The 21,177-nt window shown below is 38.3% G+C and overlaps 1 protein-coding gene across 19 annotated transcripts in view; it reads right to left on the bottom strand.

Annotated features, from left to right (window-relative positions):
- The window catches only part of MARK3 (microtubule affinity regulating kinase 3), a 63,745-nt gene that overhangs the window by 23,465 nt on the left and 19,103 nt on the right, over nucleotides 1-21,177 (bottom strand). For 18 of the 19 annotated variants that reach the window (XM_052783267.1, XM_052783270.1, XM_052783268.1 and 15 more), the window contains 10 exons: nucleotides 20,636-20,689; nucleotides 13,129-13,177; nucleotides 12,320-12,385; nucleotides 9,733-9,803; nucleotides 4,181-4,237; nucleotides 3,517-3,753; nucleotides 3,307-3,426; nucleotides 2,487-2,586; nucleotides 2,122-2,234; nucleotides 1,193-1,346 (listed from right to left, as the gene is read on the bottom strand). In XM_052783267.1, coding sequence (XP_052639227.1) covers nucleotides 1,193-1,346; nucleotides 2,122-2,234; nucleotides 2,487-2,586; nucleotides 3,307-3,426; nucleotides 3,517-3,753; nucleotides 4,181-4,237; nucleotides 9,733-9,803; nucleotides 12,320-12,385; nucleotides 13,129-13,177; nucleotides 20,636-20,689 — 1,021 coding nt within the window. The remainder of the gene's footprint in view (nucleotides 1-1,192; nucleotides 1,347-2,121; nucleotides 2,235-2,486; nucleotides 2,587-3,306; nucleotides 3,427-3,516; nucleotides 3,754-4,180; nucleotides 4,238-9,732; nucleotides 9,804-12,319; nucleotides 12,386-13,128; nucleotides 13,178-20,635; nucleotides 20,690-21,177) is intronic. The other variant, XM_052783285.1, reaches the window with a different exon arrangement.

The raw sequence follows: 21,177 nt of genomic DNA, 5'->3' as shown, positions 1-21,177 counted from the left end.
AGATGATCCTTCATTAGCACAAAGCTGGCACATGCTGTTCAAAAGCCAGCTTCTGATAAAACCAGGCTCCTGAGAAAGGTACCTAGTGACAGAACCCTGGACCACCAGCAGCACTAACAGCCAGTGGACTGCACTCCTGGAACAGCCCAGAAGCAGCAGCGGTTTGCCACCAGCCTCCCCGGGTGTGCCAAGAACAGAAAACTGCTCCAGGACACCTGAGAATGAGGCAGCCCATTCAACAGTGGCAAGCTCCCTCTTGCTTTAATAGGTTCCTGCACACTGGGAAAAGCATGTAAGTATATCAGGATTGTGTTTTCTGCTGTCTCAATTACACCTTCTCAGAAGAGAATACATCAATTTTGTAGTTAGTGTTTTAATTACAATCAAAAAGTGTATGTATACACACAAACATATAAAAATACATATGAATATATAAAAATATATAAATTTATAAATATATATAGAATATATATTAAAAAGCATCACAAAACACAGTAACTGTCATCCCAGGAGACTCCCCAAGGAAAGCAACCTCTGAATGCACTTAAAGTATTTAAAAGTAGACCTAAACACAGACTCCTTTTATGAGTTAGTGTCTGAGCAGGAAGATGGTTAAGATATTTAGAAAACCCTAAGCTACTACCTTGCACACTCATTAAGCAGTAGAGTTCTAAGTTTGTCTGAGTCACTGTTCTTTAGAAATTTAATTCCTGCAGGACAATCAAGTGACACTACCCTCAGGAAACAGGAAACAAGAAATATTGGCAAACTGACATTTCTTCGTTTTAGACACAAGCTGACCTACTAGTGCCAAAAGAAAACAAAAGCTGAACAGACATACAAGAGCATGGGGGAGGAGTGCTGTGCTTTTCATGAAAAAGGGGGTTGCAACACTCTCTTCAATTTGTGTAACAAGACTTCCCCAGCACGGTCAGGAATGCAAGGGACAAGACAAGGCAAAATAAGAGAATTAAGTTGGTGTATTCAACATTCCTCTAGAATGCTGTTTTTGAAGGCTTTATAACAAAACCGTTTTAAAAAAAAATTGGTTATTCAGTGAATTATTTAACCACCATGCTGTGAACTACACTGTTGTCATCCTCCTTACCTTTGGGGGATGGAGACAAATTCAAAAACCAAACAGAACTGGAAGTCACTATATTCTGCAACACTGAAAATGAGAATTGCTCACCGTGATCACTGTACCGCCGCTGTTTCTGGCTAGAAGATATGCTTCTCTGAACTTTGTGATGAGGAGATTGTCCAGTGCTATTATTAAGATCACTACTTGGCCTAACTTTGGCAAGTGAAAGATTGCTGCTGGAGCTTGAATCACTTGCATCGAACTACAATACAAATGAGAATATTAGAACAAGGAGTTCAGACAAAACAAATTCAACATCCACCATATTAGGGGAGCAGTAACAGGGAGACAGAAGGAAGATGGCTCTGGTACATAGGAAATTTTGAGTCAGCAAGGAAGTTGCTTAGAGGTCCCTTCTCTTAGATTCTTGTGCAACTGTCTTAGGTAAAACTCAGTGGAATTTGCAGCTCCTCAAAGGACAATCAGATAAAGAAAACCCATCTCCTTTCAATAGTGTCTCCTCAGAGTTCTCCTAAGATTTTAACAGGAAGAGAGAATACATTTTGTAGAAGCCACCACACCAACTCCTACAGCAGAGGAACCAAGAGCAGCTTACGGATGCCGAGCCCTCTCAGCATCATATGGAAAAATAATCTACAACGCGGGAATGTTTTTAGGTTGATCGGTCCTGCTCCTTGGTTCTTTTAAAACATCTACAGCTGGCATATTCACACTTGAGCTCCTAGACTAGACAGGACAGTAACTGGCATACAAAGTCCTTCAGAGGAGTAACTGCTGAGCAAGCAGGGTAGTTTCGGGGAGCCTAAAGGCAAGAGTTTACTGACTCAGATCAAGGTGAGAACAAACACAGCATCATTTGGACAGTTGACACTGATGATTAGCATAATGTGCTTTTAAGCATAATGGACTTTTGTGCAGGAATGCAATGCCTATAATTACTGACTTAATTTTTGCTTCTAACTTTGCTATGGACACTTTTGGATTTGTTCCTTTGCATTTTTAAGAATGGTACTTACCTCTGATGATTTCCTTCCTAGCAGTAAGTATGTAGCTGTGATTTCATCATACTTCATTTTACTAAGGGATTCTTGAATTTCTTCTTGAGAATATCCCATTCCTACCATAATATCTAAAAACAAACACACATTCTGTAAGTAACAGAAACACTCTGATGTTTAGCCTGGCTGAGTGTTTAAGTTCAAGAGAAAGAATGGAACATTTTAAAGAATTAAACAAAATGATTAAGTGTGAGAACATAAGCCTGATGAAATATCATTATTAAAAAATTAGTTATTTTTCCAAATAGCAAACAAATACAGAGTGGTGGAGAAAAAAAACCATGCCCACATCATGCAAACAGTATGCTGAAAAATACTGTTACCTATTCTTTTCTGGTCCGAGATGTCTAATTCTGGTTCAACAAAAGGTTTAAGTTCGTCCTCCTCATGCCCTGCATTGATCCACCTGTCCTTCATAATTTGCTAAAAAGAAAGGGTTTTGTTAGTACAATACACTTACTAGAAAAGAAAATGAGCTGTTGAAAGAACAACTCCCCTATCTACCAAACACCAAGGCCTCTTCTAATTTTTCTTTTCCAGAACAGGTGCCAGCACCTACTCGGTTTTGTTTTGCTCCAGTGAGGAGACCAACTGTGCACATCAAGCCAGGCTGCTTCCCAATCAGCTGTATTCTAGCACATAGCTGAAAGCTGAAAGTCTGTAACACAGACCAGCAGCAGCACGACAACTCTGACAAGTCTAGTAAATCCAGGCTTGACTATGGAAGTCCACGGAAGCCAGTATTGTTTTAGCCTTTCTCCTCCATGATAGAACAAAATGCAGGCAAAAGGCAACCCCATCATAACCTAGCAGTCAACACTTCCAGTACACATCTGAAAATGTGGAAAACGTCCTGATGGATCATCCATTAATGCAGGAATCCACAAGGTAACCATAAGGAAAAGTTATATGACATATGCAGCGTAGTCTCACATTCATTTTGAAAGTAACTGTGGAGTCAGCTTTCTTGTAACCCCAATAAACAAAATCTTAAAAAAAAGTCACATGCTTTACTCAACAATCCCCCACCCCACTCCAAATAAACTATACAGGAACAGTATGACAATAATCAGTTGCAACTCAAAAATACAGTTTGAAAAATATAGCGTCTAGCTTTCTGATGCACCTTATTTGTGCCATTACCTCTAGAGTGCCTCTTTTTGTGGGGTTTAGCACCAGGAAACGTTTGAGGAGGTTTTCACAGTCTGTGGACATGTAGAAAGGAATCCTGTATTTTCCCCTTAGCACTCTTTCTCTAAGTTCCTTGGTAACAGAAGAAGAACAGACAGTAAGTTGTAAGCAGCAAATCACTTAAAACATTAAACATGCCCAACATGTTCTACAAAAACGCACCTTTAAGTTCTGTCCATCGAAAGGAAGAGATCCACTCACAAGGGTATAAAGAATAACACCTAAACTCCAAACATCTACTTCAGGTCCATCATATTTTTTCCCTTGAAAAAGCTCTGGAGCAGCATATGGTGGGCTGCCACAAAAGGTGTCCAGTTTATTTCCAACTGTAAACTCATTGCTAAAACCAAAGTCAGCTATTTTAATGTTCATATCTGCATCTAGCAATAGATTTTCAGCCTGGAAGAGAAAGAATGGTTTGTAAGATGAACTTAAAACACTTGATTTAGAATGCTATTGTCCATTTTTACTCATTCTGTTCGAGACCAAAACTTGTCATACCTCTATCAAACTACCCTTTTCAAAAAAAAAAAAAAATCTCAGCTAACACTGACCTGCATCAGATTTGAATCTGACCACAGGGTGAGAGGCTATCTTTCAGCAGCCATTAAATTTCTGTATTTAAAAGCCTTACAAATCCTCTTCCTTTTATTTGAAATGGTTCTATACTGTAAACATTCCTCAAAACTTGCTATAACACACGCAAAAAAATAAATGAACCAGAAAGCTTAATACACACTAAATTTTATCAGCACAATAAAGATCACACTCACAAGTACAGAAGCTGACACACACTGACACACTTCACGCACTTTTTCCTACTCACCTTGAGATCTCTATGAACAATATGCTTTTGGTGGCAATACTGCACTGCAGATACTATCTGGATGGAAAACAAGCCCAATTATGTAAGTGACATCTCAAAGAAACAGGAGTTTTAATCAAAAAGTTCAACACTTATTACTAAAGTTGACATGTACTTATCCACTCAAGAGCAATGTAACCAACTACTATACTGACCAGTGTATTTGAGGAAAAGCTGGTAAATAACTTAGGTGTATGGTATTTGATCTATTTGGTTTCTACTATACTTGAAAGAGGAGTTTGTTTTTCCTGTGTGCCTAATTATAGACCAGTAGAAGCAATGACTTTCAGAAAGGTTACTGAAGTATTTCCATTCCAATACTGTATACAGCAATAAAAGCTTTCCCTCTAGACTGAAGTGTTCAGTCCCTCTGAGTTTTCATGCTGCAGCATGGAGAGAAAAGGGTAAGAAACAAGCTTAGCTACTAGAGAAACTACCAGGAAACAGCTTGTTTGTCAAAACTTACACAGTGAGAAGCAACTGTGCATCTGACAGAGGTCTGCTGTCTAAGTGCATATGGTTTATTGTATGTTGTATACTGTACAAGAGTAGCAAGCTCAATGGAAAAAAACTCTCTCTGTCTCTCAAGTGTAATGGAATAATTTCTTCCACCATAGTTTCCAAATATCATTTAGTTTTTCCTGCTTTATATAGCAAACTATACAAGCTATTTACACAGTACAATGTCCTAGTACATTGCTTTAGAATCGTAAGCATTGCTGCAGAACTCTACATGTATGGAAAAGCTGGATAAAGTCTTGTTACATGATCACAAATGCAGTCAAATACATTTTATTGTCATGGATACGTGGTCAGAATTGAGGCAGATGTTATGACTGCTTAAAAGAAGTGGAACTGCACATAAAAATAATTCACTGTAATAACTATGCTTAAATAAATGTATTTCCATTCTTTGTTCAAGATTAAGATTTTCAACACAGGAAGACGAGGTATCATTACTGTTACAAAAATTAACTTGTGATCAGACCGCCCAGCTTAGCATAAGGATCCTCCTGTACTGGTAAGGAGCAATAGTTCTCTCTCCCAGTATTTACAGTAGGTGAAAGTAAGGTTCTTGGTAGGTCAAAGAACTGACCTACCAGTCAATTTTGCATTCGAAACCTAAGCACCAGCATTTTGATCTTTGTAGCCCTGTATTATTGAATCACGCATGTGCAAAATGCCACCCTAGAAGCCAAGCAGTCTGAGAAGTTGAAATATTTCCATTCCCTACACTTTCGTTCTAGTTTTGCTTGTTCCTTTATGTACTGGCTCCCTCTTTCAGACTCCAAGTTCAGCTTTTTACAGTTACTGACACTGCCAAAGTGCTCCCACGCCACCACTTGTACGATCTTTTGGTTTTCCTTCCTTTCGTCTCCACTACCATTACTTTATCGCCAGTCACAAACTCACTCTGCAGGGGTTTCCAAGGCTGACAGCATGACAAACACCTCAAGCTTTATTTGGGACTGCAGACACAAAACTGCACCACTTGTTCCTAAACTGCTTTTACTCTGACTATGTAAGAGCGGAAGGTCTAGCAGATGATCAATCAGTAGCTTCCTTTGCAGATGCTTTTGAACTACTCTGCATTGCAACAGGATAGCACAGAGACTGCAGAAGTCAGTCCAATCTAAATGGAAGGGAAATAATGCAATGTGTACGACATTAATAATTGAAGAACAGCAGTCATAACAATGAAAAATAGCACAAAGCATGGCTGCACTGCATTGACTCCCTTGTCTTCCAACTTCCATCACTGTTTCCATTGACAGCCCCCTCACCCCCAACCTATTTCAGTTTGAGAAATTTGCTGACGCTTGGCAGGTGGGGAGAAGAGGGGAAGAAACAGCAGACCTTTTTGCTAGAGATAACAATTGGAGCATTGAAATAAGTTTCTTGGGAGGGATTTCAAAAATCTGTATAATCACAGGTTTTAAAGAACAAGTTAGAACAAGTTATCTCTAGGCAGAGAAACCATTCTTCATAAGGATTAAATGACAGAAGGATAGATAAATGACCTCTCAAGGTCCCTTCCACACCGCCACGAGTATTTTGTTTCTTAACTGGAACATACAAGAAAGATGTATTTTGCGGATTTTTTTAATTTTCCAAGATCTGTCCTAACATCTACCAGCATTAAAAATTCTAAAATACTTCCGCAGGGAAACAGTGAGAAAACTGAAGCAGGCCAGATCTAATTGGGCGCAGTAAAGGGAGAGAGGGAATTAATACACATCAATTTCAGTAGACCCTCTGCCCTGAGTCTTGGCTTCCCATTTTTGCATTAATTCTTATCCAGATAGGTAGATTATTCTATGGAAAAAGGATAGTAAGATCAAACCAGAACTGCTTGGAAACCTGTAACAGGGGAAGAAAAATGAGGTGACATTAAGAATGCAAAAGGTTCTGGATTTGAATTTCTTACACATGGCTGCACAAAAGGAGTTTGACATGGAGAACTGCAGAGCATGGCTTTATTTTTAGTGTTTGTACCCTCTCCTGTGTTCCTTGTCAAGCGTGACTAGAATAACATGATCACTGTCTTTTATGTTATGTTTTCCTGCTAAACACCTTAAGTATGCGTAACAAAATGGACCCAAAAAAATTATTTTTTTTTAAACAAGCAAAGAGGGGAGAATTGCCAAATTCTGCTCTTTGCCTGCTAGAGAGGAAGAGCCTCCTCAGATAAAACATGAGTGTTTGATCCAGAAATCACATCTACTGAAAGAAGAAACATGATCCGAAAACAAGATTAAATACACCCTATTGTAAGAACTAAGCTCAATACCATGGCACAACTGTTTCTTCAGTTTAAAGACAGCCACCGTCTGTTAAACCAGTTAGCCAACACCCCCCCCCATTATGTCATAAGTCTCTATCTAACATAAGAACAGCTGCACTGAATCAGATAAAAGTTCTACAGAGAGCATTCTCCCTCCAACAATGGCTAAAAGCTGTATGAAGCTATTCTGGGACTACAGTAAGGTGAAATGAATAGTTTTATGACCTGTAAACCCAGTAAGATCTAGTTTCCTTTGACACTGTCCCACAGCCAGAGCCTTAGTGTCTAATAAATGCCAAGCTCTGATCAAAGTTGCCTGACCTCTGTCCTGTGTGCATCCTCTTCTCTCTAGCAAAGCGCAATGAGCTTATCATATAGTTTCTCTCCTCAGGTTATTACTAGGGTTCTCTATTTTTTTCCAGGCGCTCATGCTTTTGAAGCTCTCAAGAACCTCCCATCTTTAAGATCAAGGTCCTCTAAAATTGGTTGACCTCAGTAGCTGGGAAGTCAGCTGTTGAGGGAGGACAGACCACAGCTGCCTGTGTCAGGAGACAAGACTTACAAGACAACACTGAAAACACTTCTGTGTATTTCAGTGGATTCAAGTGAGGCCATCTATGTATCTTTATAAGCAGCATTTAGTCTACTGAAGTACAAAAAAAAAAAAGCTGAGAACCTGAAGTACATAAAATCAGCTCTTGATGGGTCAAATACTCAGCTCAGCAGGTAACTACCTTTTAAATTCTTTCCCTTTACATTTGTTTTTGAAAAATGAAGTTACGTATATCCTGTACTACCCAAATTATCCCATAAAATTAAGCACAAAGCATACCTGTAAAACATGTTTGACCTGTTTCCACAAGTTTTCACTTAAAGGGGAGTCAAATTACTAGAAAAAAATAGGTAATTGCTGAACAAACGTGCAATTTCAATGGAATTACTGCAAGATCTTTTTCCACACAGCTCCTGATAAAAGAAACTGAGGACAAAGAGCAGAAAGCCATACCAGTAGAAGTTTTCAACATTCACATCTGAGAGACAACAGCAAATCCTCTCAAATTACTCTGAAGCTCTTCAAGTGACATTACAAAGAGCAAGGCAACAGTCTGGGACTTAGAAGACGGCTTAAGTGGGAACGACTGCTCCACAACCCATCATATCTACTCCAACACAGCACAGAAACACATACCAGAAACTCTCAATCACAAAGGAAAGTTCTCTACCTGCCGGAATATGAAAGGGAAGGAAGCAGCTTTAAAAAGACATGTAAGATTTTGTTTAAGAGGAAGAGAAATCTTCCTTACTATCAAGCTGTATAACTCCAGTAATCACAAATCACTTCTGGGGATATGAAGTTTGCAGCTGCTTTTTTTGGGTTGTTTTGTTTGGGTTTTGGTGGTTCTGTTTTGTTTTTTTCCAAAAGATTAAAGAGGGTAAATACAAGATTTAAAGAGATGAGAGAAAACAAAGGAACAGGGATTTCACAGAAATGCTTTTGTTGCCTCCTTATGTTGGCTTAAATACATTTCTATTTTTTCTTACTTTCATTGCTACTTTTGAGCTTATTGCTTATATTGCTTTCACACAATTCTTACTATATGAGACAGAGGGAGCAAAACAGTTGTGGCACAGTTTCCTAGTTCCCAAATTGTTCCTTTCGGTCACACTACCCACACTAGAGAAGTGTGAAAGTTTTCTTTACAAGACATTTTATGAAAGTCATTAATTTATTTCCTGGAATTCTTGTATATTATATCAATTTTTTTCTACTTTTGTATGGCTATGCTTAAAAAGTGAAGCTATTGGAGCCTCCCCTTCCAAGAGTGAAAGTGACTGTCACGTCGTTGCCACAAATTACCTGTTTAAAACCGCTACATATCATTCAATAAAACACTCTTTTCCCTATTCATTATTTTAAAGTGTCATTAAGCAGGAGCATAATTTTGATATTTACTTTTCACAACATTACCTAGGTTATCCAAGTGACCAAAGGCATGGAAATAACATAGGCATTTACGCATTTCTGCGCAAGAGCAGAAAACAAAGTATATCAGACCAGTCAGATCCACAAATGAAACTCTAGGTGCTACAAGAGCAGAGATATGGATTTAAATTAGTTATGCAAAAATATTTTGTTATGTTCAATACTGCTTTACTGTAGAATGGAAAGGCTTTTTACAGATCAATGAAATTCCAACAACTTTGCAAGGCTAGTTTATCCATCATAAAGAAAGCTAACTAACAAGCCTAGAAATTACTTTTCCGTGACTTTTTAGAACAACTATTAAACTGCATATTTTCACGTAAGCAGATAGAGGTGAACAGATCCCTGTTACATGCACTGCCTGCGTTTTGAAACTGGCCTGTTTGAGGCCTGTTACATTTGAGCAACTTCCAAAATGCTACAGACCAGCTGAACTAAGGATGTATGAAATCAACCGAGAGGAAATGCATTTTGGAATGGAATACACTTCCGGATCAAGCAGTCACTGTGTTCTGGCACTCCTGGACACCCTGGCACACAGCCCTAAGGAAACTAGCACCACTGAATGGACTACTAACCCCTTTGAAGTACGACTGTAACCCAAGCTTTTTCTCACTCAGGGCTACAAGTCCACAACATGCTGAACACTGCAAGAAGTCCAACACAAAGGACAGCCATTCTACTAATTTCAGCATTAAAACCAGGGAAGGGGTGAAAGCTCATGTATAGGAATGTTATACATACCTGTCTAAATTTAGCTCTAGCCTCCTTCTCCTTCATTCTTCCATGTGCAACCAGATAGTCAAACACTTCCCCTACAATTCAATGACAAGATACATTAACGCCAATTTCAGAATCTAGAGATTCCACTCTAGCAGTAGCCCACAGCAGCTTCACTGGAATGACTGTACTTCAAGTTTATGATTACAGGTTAGCTCAAGAGAACAAGGCACAACTGCTATGCAATTTACTACATCATCTCTTATACAAGAAAATAGTAAGACTTAATGAATGACTGGATATAGGAAGAAAAAAACAAACAACATTTCCTTCCAATTGTTTATGATAGAAATTGAGCAGCATAGTTCTGTTTTGTAAATAAAGATGACCCGTACCCCTTCACAGACTTTCTCACAAGGGTTTCTTTTGCCCCACAAAAAAAAGCTTCATATATGAGAACATCTGATGGTATTTGTAAATATTGTCATACCAGCAATAGAATTTTTCTTTGTGCATGTGTATAAAATTGTTCTAACCAAAATCAGAAATCTTAGCTTTAACCTAGGCTTGGAAGAGGTACCCACAAGGAAGGTCACAATAATGAGCATAGCAGGACACATTGACATAATCCATCACACAACCATCAGATCTGTAAGATACACTGAGAAGGATCACTCCTGAACAAGCCCAATGTTGTATGGATGTGGCCTACTAAAGCAGTAGTAAAGATCTGTTGTGTTTGGGGGTTTTTCTTCCCTTTAACCAATCCAGTCATTTCATAGCACATCAATACAGACTACAACATTTGAGCTTTAGGTGCTGCCAACTGGCCCATGTTTGCAAGTGCATGGGAGATTTTCTTTACTAAAACCCAGTCACGTACATAAGAACTCCTACAAACACAGACTACTACACAGTTTTAAAAATTCTTCGCCAATATGCAAAATTAATAAAAACTTTAGAAGTGGATCAAATGTCTAAATATTCTCTACTGAGCAAGAAATCATTGTTTTGTAGATAGCCACCTCACAAGGGAAGAGCTAAGTAACTTCACATTTATTTTTGAACAGAAGCAACTCCACCAAACTGGAATAAAAAACCCGAGAGTCATACAGCGGGCAAAGCAACAACTTAACATTCTGAGGGAATGTCAGGATTTTCTACAAAATAGCCTTATTTCCCTCTGTAGTGTATTATTTAATACTCAACTCGGGTAACTCTCTTGGCTGTATTTCACAGCTGCTTCTTCAAAAACCTTGAAGCAACAAACCTGAACACTTCTTCATAATTCAGAGAAAATTACACCAGAGAAAGAATTATCCCCAATTTATGCAAAGTGTTGCAGTTGTAGCAATAGTTTCATCCTGCAGCCAGAGTTCATATACATCATGTGTGACCAGTATCTTGATAAAGAGGAAATAAGGGAAATTGATGCCTGCCACTGAGATTAAGAGCCATTCCTGTCTTGCACAACATGGCATGTGCAAAGGGTACTGCTCACAGCCTTTTAGACCAGTACAGTATATATCTCTCCATTACCCTAAGAAAGATCCTCACTGCTTTAGAGAACCGCTGGCCCTTCCACCTCCTAGAAGCTAATCACTAGATGGCAATAGGACTTCACTTTTAAGTCTAGTACCATCAAACAGCGTGCCTACGCAAACACCTGTACTAGCCAATATTTTAATGGTATTTTACCAACTTTGTTTCTGTTTACGTCTATCTTGGCTGAGCATTTAGGGACCTGCTAGAAGAAAACACAGGCAGGTAGAGAATCATTACTTGATTTATAGTAGTTTGTTAAACTTCACGTAACCCAATGTCAGAGTCAGAATTCAATGCTGATTTTCTCTGAAAAGAAGTGTCTGTATCTCCATCCCAAAACTAAAGCAAAGCCTCAACTATTTGAGATCCCCAGCTGTGGATGCTAAAGGGTCACATTAACAAACTGAGTGCTATTAGGTTTTAAGTCAGCAAGGAGTAACTTAAGCCTGAATACCTTAATTCTAACTCTGGTGAAAATATCTGACATTGAGTGATGCACACTTTTCCCCCTTCCCACCCTGCAATCAGGAATAAATGTTTAAGTTCCTCCTAAAATGGCATAAGGCTAAGCCTAACAATTCTTGACAGTAGAAGGTCTGTGATTAAGATATGTAAAATGTCAACATCTAAAACACAAAAGTTGCAGTACTCATGCTTTTTAAAGCAACAGTTAAAGAAACAGAAATGTTTCATCTGAACATGTTTTTACCAAATACCTTATACAAAATAGGGCACCAGAGGTAGGGAGCTGAATACAATAAATTGAAAAGGTTGGCATTTGTTATGGACAGGAACAATTGATGGCCAAATAAAGATTCCCATTAAATTTGAGTTGTGAAAACAAAGCAAATGTGATTAAGTTGCAGTAAGTTCAGAAGCTGGTTTTACAAGTTATAATTATGTTGCCCAAAGAAGTCCCAGAGAATATTTAGGATTTTGCTTAATATTTCACATTACCATGACATTAATATTTGCTGAAAAAGAAAGCAAAACTTTAAAGAAAACAAATGCTTTCTCCCACTCGGCAATTTGTTTACTTATGTCATCACAGCAGAGAGATACTTACCCCCACTTGCATATTCCATTATTAAATAGAGGGTTTTTTCAGTTTCAATGACTTCAAATAGCTTCACTAGAAAAGAAAGCCATTTATTAATCAGTTCACTAGTTGCAGAAGTATTGTTAACCCCACAGAGAATTCTGTCAGAGAAAACAAAAAACCCAACACAGAACTATTTGCTTGCTGCTTGACAATATCAGACTATTACTCTAAAGAAGCTTTTTCTGTCTAACGTTCCTAAATGGAAAATACTGTAGCACATTTGGTCAAGCCATACAGAACAACATTTTCTCAAGAAACAATACTTTGCTTCTGTTACATGAGAAAAGCAACTAAATCAAGCAGAACCTCGACAGATTTGAGCATCAGCAAGTCATTTTTATGCACTGAACTGGCATACATGGTGACAAATGAGTTATCAGTCAGTTTGCTGACAGTCCCATAACAAGACTAAATCATCTAAATGTACAATCCTGATTAATTTCTTGACCACTTCTTATTTTTGGTATATAGTTGTTTTTAATGAGAGCCTGAATTCAGTCAAAATCAGTATTATACTCCAAAGGAGCAAAATTATCAGTTAGCTATGCAAATAAGTGTTTTGTGCAAAGGGACCAAAATGTTGGGTTTTGCCTTTTTTTAAAAAAAAAAAAACAAAAACCCACACAGCTCTGAAAAGTATTTATTACTGCTACTTTACAGCAAATTGACACCCTAGTGCAGAATCATCTTTTAAAATCATACCACAGCAATTTTAACAGTGAAAAAGCTAAAATTTCTCCAGAGTTGAAAATTATGTGAAAGAAACAATGTACCTATATTTGGATGATTTAAGATCTTCATTATTCTTACTTCTCTAAAGAGCTGAAACAAACATAAAACATGAAATAGGTTAATGAAATAGGTAACACCCATTCTTCCTACAGCCTGATCATTTTGATATACTTAAACACAAACAACAAACATTACTATTAGCATTTCAATGAAGTTCCTGAAATAAACACTTACTGGAGGGAAGAGTTAAGGGCCTGCTTCTTTTAACACACCTCCCCAAACAAATCAACCCTCAAAAACCTGAAAAGACCCACAAAGCGCTACAGATAGCTCAGGAGAGAAGTGATCTTAGCTCTGTGGTTCACAGACTTTTGGGGCCAGAAGACCATTATGAGACCACACAGCTCATTGCTGGCTAGTACATCGCACACCATTTTTCACCCCCTTCACAGAAAATACTGTTTCCAAAGTTTCGTGAACCCCCACGAGAGCACCTTTTGAAGACCACTGCAGTATGTTACTGGTATGAATTCATCACTCTTCAGTACTTTGTTAAAACCATGGTATTACTGTGCTACCACAGGCACTCACAGGTGAAAAATCAGCTTCTTGTATTGCACAAGTGTTCCTGAAAGGCAACTGAGGCACAGCAGCATCTAGTCCTGGGTTTGTCACTGCAGCTCCACTGACTCACTGCCAGACATCCAGCCTCCAAGCCTGCTCAGCCAGTACAACACGCTGAACATACTTGCCAAAATTAATAGGGCAGAACACAAACGGTGTTTTCCTAACCCCAGCAGACAGAAGAAACACCATTACTTCAGGGGTGCAGTCTCAAAGGGATCAGCTTGCTCTCACCCTCTTCACGTTCCCATGCAACAGGATCATACCGCTTCCCTTTATGCAAGCATTGGTGTTAACTCAGACTGACACACAAGGTCCAGGAATGAATTCAACAGAAAAATCTCACAAAACACACAACTCCCCCAAATAAAAACATTCCATCTCTAAGTTTTCTGTTGCAGCTCCCTTGCCCAGCCCAGCGCATCTATTTTGGCAAGATGGGGGGTGAGGGAGTACAACCACCTATTTCAAGCTGCAGCATGACATTACATCAGTGGTGCTGCATCCAGCGATCACATACTGATTGTAGGGATCTTGTTCCCCCCACCCCAACACCAATACCCATGTGAAGAGGGTTTTGCTTGAATACTTATTTCCAAAGAGTTCAACTTTGCCTGTTACACAGAGTAAACTCTCCTCCTGCAACTGGACAGTAATATGGGAATGACATTTAATGAACCACAAATGAAAGCAAAGTCTATTACTGATCAGCTGTTAATTATCTTCACCTCTGAAAACTCTTCTGCAAAAGACAATTATAAGATGCACATAAATCTGCAAGTGTAATACTAAAAATACCACGGGTGTTGTTAATGCAATATAAAACACTGCTTTTAATGAAGTTGGTTAATAGCAGATAAAGTAAAAATAGTCCTACTTCTCCCAGAAAAGACCCAAGATAAAAAATTATTACAAAAAACTTGAAGTGCAAATACTATTGTATTCGGAAAACCCAAAGAATTCTCTTTTTAGGCAGTACGCTATATGGCTGTCAAGCGCATAGCTGTTCTTCCTCTGCAGCTCCTCCCATGCCAGCCCAAGACTCCAGAGGGTTGATGTTCTTAAGCCTCGCTTATTTTCTATCAGGATGCTTCAAAAAGCAGGAGTAATTAAGAGGTTTTATTATAACCCAACACCAACTTCTACAGGCACACCAATAACGTAACAAATCACATTTAATGTTAAGCGACTGAAGCAGAACGAAAGTCCACAGCTCCACAGGAATGCAGACATGGGAGAAAAGAAAGAGTTTTGTAAATAAGAGATAACAGCATTGTTATTAACAGTAAAGAAGCAAAAAGTGCTGCTGCAACATTTGCCTCAGGTCAGATTTCAGATAAAGTGAAGACATTTAATATGTCTACACGTATTACTAACAACTCAAATATCTGTAGGTGTACTTAATAAAAGTGCAAAAAAAAAAAAAGTGAAACATAGGAAACAAACAGAAAACCACCAAAGAGTCAGCAAAACAAAATCCATGTGCCTTTGTGTCTTTTAATAAAAGAAAAATGTAGGGGGTAGGATTAAAAAAAAAAAATTAGTTAAGGGTAGTGGAAATCACAATTTGGAGATGAGTTGTTCTAACCATTCTCTGCTTTCTGATGTTTCTGTAAAGGCTAAGATTTGGGGAGTCATCCTCATCACACTGCCTAACAGATGTTCTCCCCCATGCTACAGCCACAGCTGTGAATAGCACACTACCTGAACACAAGAGTAAACCCAAACAGTTTTCCAAATGCTTTTAATTATCTTATTATCCAAGTCTATGCCTGACACTTCACTAGATGACAAGCTGCTTAAATGCAATCTGGATTGATTGATCAAGTAAATTTTTGGCCATGCAAAATACAGTGTCAAAAACTATGCATGCATGTTTTCTTTTTCCCCCAGAGAGATAAGTAAATTGCCTTTTTTTAAAACTGTGTTATTTCTGGAGCTTTTTCATATATAATTAGACAAGGTAGACTACTTCACCATCTTTCTCTGATCATCAGAAATTTAAAAGCAATGGCATCTATGGCTATTTTTTCTTGCTTTTCATTCAGTTCAGCTGAACTAGTGTATAAAATATTCTGAATACTCCATTAATACTTTTAATCACAGCTTATATAACTGAATGCCTCTGGTCAGCTTTTAAAGCTTTGAAGTCAGTTTGCTTAATTCACTCAATTGATTGTTGGTATCTTCCACCCCCAATACTCAGATAAAGCCTATTGGGTCAGACTCTTATCAAGGGCAACTCCACTGCTGCACAGATTAAGACCTTGGCTGTTCTTCAGCCATTAGCCTATTTATCATCACCTCACCCACCTAAAAAAAAAAAAAAATCCTTTCATAGGATTAAGTATGGGAATATAGGCAATAATAATTGGTGCCACCAAACAACAACAGTCAACCAAGGGCAATATAGAATAAGACAGTAAAAATGAGGCTAGAATTCACAATACCATTATGTAAATGAATATATTCACTCTAATTTTTTTTTTTTTTTTTAATGAAGTACACTGACTTGGCTGGAGCTAGCTACTTCCTCCATTGTACAATGTACACACTTTGATGGTCTAATGTAATAAAGTCAGGCTCATAATACATTTTGGGCTGCTCTAAATATAACATTGGTCCACAGGACAACTACTCTGCATTACTAACCCGAATGAAGCATGTCAAAAAGTAGCTTCTACATATGAGCCATTTGTTGAAGCGGGTGACTAGAAACAAGCTTTTTAAAAAAAAAGACTATTTTTGTCTCAGAGGAAATAAAAAATAAAAATACTTGAGAATAGGATACAACCACCACCGAATTCTTTATTATAATTTTAGTTAGATAAATGCACTTGAGATTGTGCTCCCCTAGTCAGTTTAAATGTTATGTGTGGTATTTTGACACAGATAGCAACTTCCACAGGGATATCTGCAAACGCTTGACATTGTATTATGTATTATAGTCTATTTTTGATAGAGGAATACAATGTAAAACATCATATAACTTTCACACAGTATGCCGAAAAAAGGTTTCCCAGATTTCATTCCCCCAAAATATTATGTGCATCAACTTCTAGCAAATGAAGTAGTAATTCTCGTCACGCAGTAAAATTCATTGCAAACAGCCAGGTATGATAAAAGCCCACACATCTGAGGTTCTCTGCCACAGGAACGCAGGAGGTGTAACACCAGAAGATGTAATGTGAAGGGTCTCAATACAGAAGATTTTCTTACTTTTAGGAACTTACTTGTTATAATGAGACCATAAAGGCAGACAATCAACTGAAAACAGTGCTCATCAGTTTAATTTCTAATGCTGAGATTAAAAACTACTCCCAAGTTGTCGAACAGCTCATTTTCCATCAACAGGAGCTCTACAAATGCTTCTAGGCAAAGACAAAGAGAAACATCCTTAGTCTGCCAAACAAATGGCTTTCAGCTTTGTTGTGGTCTGGTCCTTTGACTGTAACCCATGTTAGATACGGGGAAAGAATTACATTTAATTAATGCTGCTAGCCAACAAACTGAGTAAAAAAAACCCCAACAAACCAGCAATGGAAGGAGAGACACATACTGAGTAATGATCTTGAATCAATTTTACTTCAACTTTGTTATGCTGACACATCCGAAACAACAGGGAGTGGGGGGAAAGAAGACCAGTCTTTTAAGCCAAGTCTCTTTGAACACAGTGAGAGATCAGAATTGTTCCTACATTAGCTATTGCAAGAGTTTCAGTAACAAATTATTTCAAAAATACCAAAAAAAGTTTGCTAAAAAGCAAGTCAGTACATTTGTCAGATGCAGAGCACCAACATATCCTGTCCTCCTTCCCCTCAAAGGGGGGGGCGGGAGGGGGGCTTTTCATGAGGTGTCCCAAGTCAGCTCAGGCTTGACCTCTGTATTAGGCTCCTCCTCATAACTGCTCAATGAAATATGCCCTACATATAATTAGGAGCCTCAAGCAGGAAACCTTTACACAATACAAGTTTGCCTCAAACAAACCACAACTTGAAAACAGAAAAAATACTTGTTATAAACTGAAAGGCCTGGGCATTTTAAATTCTCATCCTTTTCTCGCCATTTTTAAAATACTTATTGATCCACGGTTGGAAAGGACACGGTCCCTGTTAAAATTGATATTTAAGAACTCTAAAAAGCTTTAACAAAAAATGGCCCAAACAAGTGGCAAAACATCTGCACATAATGAACAAAAATATTTGGCTGAGGAGCCAAGTTCTAAAAAAGGAAAATGAGAAGTGATTTAGTGCTATTACATGGGCTTGCTAAAAAAACTTGTATATAATGGCATTGCTAATTCAAAAGGAAAAAAACCAGACAATTTGGGGGTGGGGGCTAAGAGGAAGTGAACTACTGTAGCACCAGCACTTGTTTCCAGTGAGACCAATATTCACTGGAACTGGGTACAGAAGTACATTTGTGGAGAACACTGACTATGACTAACACCACCAGCACAGGGAAAAAAAAAGCTCTAAGAATTCCCTTTTCTTTCAAACCAGGGAAGTACCGGTTACAGTTTCCTCTTCACTAAGCAAAAGCAGCAGAGTAGTAATTAGGTCCTAAAACAACAGTTAAGAGTAGCTGCATGCGGCTACCACAGACTTCCTCAGCAGCAGACAAGAAACTTGACTCTCCTGAAGAGCTGCACTGCTGAATATTGAGCTGTCAAGACCGCAGCCGCCCGTAGCTTACTGCAAGGGCATACCAAGAATTACTGCTCCAGAAAGCAAAGCAAGTCCTTAACAAGGTTAACTTCTTTCTGGCAGCAGTATCAGTATTATTGGTGTGGAAGATGTAATACAAAGAAATAGGAACCAGCAGTCTTAATCACCATTTGTTTCCCCACCTAAGGACGACTAGGGTATGCAGCTACACCGCAGCTGAGACACTATATACCACACCCTCTCCTTGGCACAGCCCTTCCCTCCCCACCATACCTCAAATATGTTATCACTCTCTCCAGAAGTACAAGATCAGAAGCACTTGATCTTAGCTTCCCCTGCATCTACAGGTTGCGTGCACAGCGGCTTCAAATGCACTGAGGCTATGGCACTGCTGACAGCGCTGGGAGAAAAGGGGCAATGGTTTGCAAAAAAGCCTCAATCAAGCAAAATTGGTAATTAACGTGTTGTGCGTTACTCTGTTTACTATGACAAGGACACATTTAATTTTAAGAAAATTACTTTCATTTTTTGAATTGAGAACACTGACACATCTTGCTAAATTTTTTCTGTGCTCATATAACAAATGAGCTTAGAGAGGAGAGCACATTAGCAATCTCACTCCCCCAAATTGATCTGCTTTCTACCCTGCTATTTTGTACTATTCTTCCAGACTCCCATTTAAGAAACCCAGTGGTAGACAAGACCAATTTACAAATCACACTTTATAATCTAATTTATAAACTGTAAATAAAAATGAAATTACAACAGAGACTGAGACACCAGTGGACACTGAGCAGGCTGAAACCCAGGAACCAAAGGGCCAACAAGCGCACTTCCACCTTGTGGCCTTGCCAACTGAACACCTGTGACTTATAAAAGGTTTGCTTTGTACCTTAATATGAGCTCAAGCTAGCATTACGGCCCAATCCCAAGATAACACCATTCAAAGGATTAAGATTTTACATTTTTGTCTGAAAACACGGCCTCTCTACTTTTCTCTGACCATTCTTCCCATGCCCTGACCCCTCCCTTTCATATAACACAGCTTTTGTTTCTCTTCCAAGTGCTTCAAGCATTTAACAATTTTTTCAGGTATTCCAAGTTGCACAGATCTGCCACACAAAATCAACTTTATCTAATCCATCTTATTACCTAATTTGCATTTCATTTCCTCCCTGCTTGCACAGAAATTACCAATAACCTCAGGGATTAAGCTGAAAAAAATTCTCAAAGCTGGAACCACATTATCTACTTTTACCCAGTCTACAGAGTCAGCAGGAAGTTGCTACCTGCTCAGATGAAGGAGCCTTTCTTCTATAGGTTATTCTTTGCCTTTCAACCACACCGTGCAATGTAAGAACTTGTGTGTTTTTTCCAATTTACTTTTGCACTATTAATTTTGATAAAAACATCTTGTAACACGATCTTTTCAATATTTGCGTAAAATCTAAATGTGTATATTCTCCAGTTTACTCTGGTTATGCTATTTTGTTTTGTTTGCAGGTAAGTTCTGGGTGTTCTCTCGTTCAATCAGAAATATTGCAAGGGGCTTTTTTATCAAAGTACTCAAAAGTAAATAAAAAGCCTTTGACTGCAGCACTTAAAAGGACAGAGTTAGAAGAGTCCTAGGTAAAAGTGACATTTAAATGTACTTCCTGCAGGCACTCCAAAGCAGACTGGCTTGCTTGATGAAAGAGTAGGATTTATCACTACTTACTAAAATAGATAAGGCGATACAACTGTAACAGCACATTAAATATTTGAGGCTAGAGGGAAGAAACCAGAATATCCATGCCCCAGTTTGTTCCATAAAACTGCATCACCTTTCCTGCTGCAAACTACGTGGAAAGCATAGATACTGCTTGGCCTTCAGTCAAGAGGCAGTATTTTCAAGGCCAGTTTAAGAGAACATAAGCTTTGTATTTGTAAGTTTAACAAAGTGACCAGCATGAATGTGACATGGGTGTATGACACCAAACCATGAACATCCTCTCTACAGAGTTAGCTATGCTTTGGTGACAAAGGAAGTGGCTAATACCACCGTTTTCTCAGTTTACAGCTCTGTACAAGTTCATCTTGAACAACTGCAGGGTTGTCAAAAATATCTGTTACAAAACTAGTTATTAAATACAGTAGTCAGATGTGTGCAAGGTATGTAATGCTTCAGATTCTCCAGCACAGGCATTCAGGGTTAAATGGAAGGTGGTGCAATAAAACAAGTTACAATACTGTTGAAAGATTAAATGTAAAAACCTACCTTTTGTAGACTAGTTGGGTTCAGCTGTGTTTTGTCAATTATTTTTATGGCAACCTAAAGGAAGAGTTCATAATCAGTATTTTCCGTATAACACAGCATTATTACAAGACGGTCAAATCCAGTAACAGAAATGGAAAACATGAAAATTGCGCAAAAATCATTCAAGTTTCTTCAGTAAATTAGGTACTTGTATTTAAACTAAAAACAATTGGAAATAATGGCTAAAGTGTAATTTACTTCTGCTGCAACAAACTAAACAGCAGAGTGGGAAAAACCCTAGTATTTTAAATGTATTAAGACGAGAAGCTCACTCAGTCTTTTGCTTGACATTAAGACCACCACACTTACAACAGTGGAAACTCCAACACCAGACAGTGCCCCAATAGAGAGCAGTGTGCCTAGAGATAATATTTACACAGTATAACTACACAACAGATTACACAGTACTGACTGGGCATTGGTAGTTTGTGAAGATTCTTCTAAAAACAGAGATTTCAGAGCAAACTGAAAGCAATTCCACACAGATTTTGCAAGAACTAAGT

This window comes from Harpia harpyja, chromosome 3 (genome assembly GCF_026419915.1).
Source record: "Harpia harpyja isolate bHarHar1 chromosome 3, bHarHar1 primary haplotype, whole genome shotgun sequence".
Classification (NCBI taxonomy): domain Eukaryota; kingdom Metazoa; phylum Chordata; class Aves; order Accipitriformes; family Accipitridae; genus Harpia; species Harpia harpyja.
The sequence above is the reverse complement of the archived record's forward strand: the minus strand, read 5'-3'. Positions and strand labels throughout refer to the sequence as shown.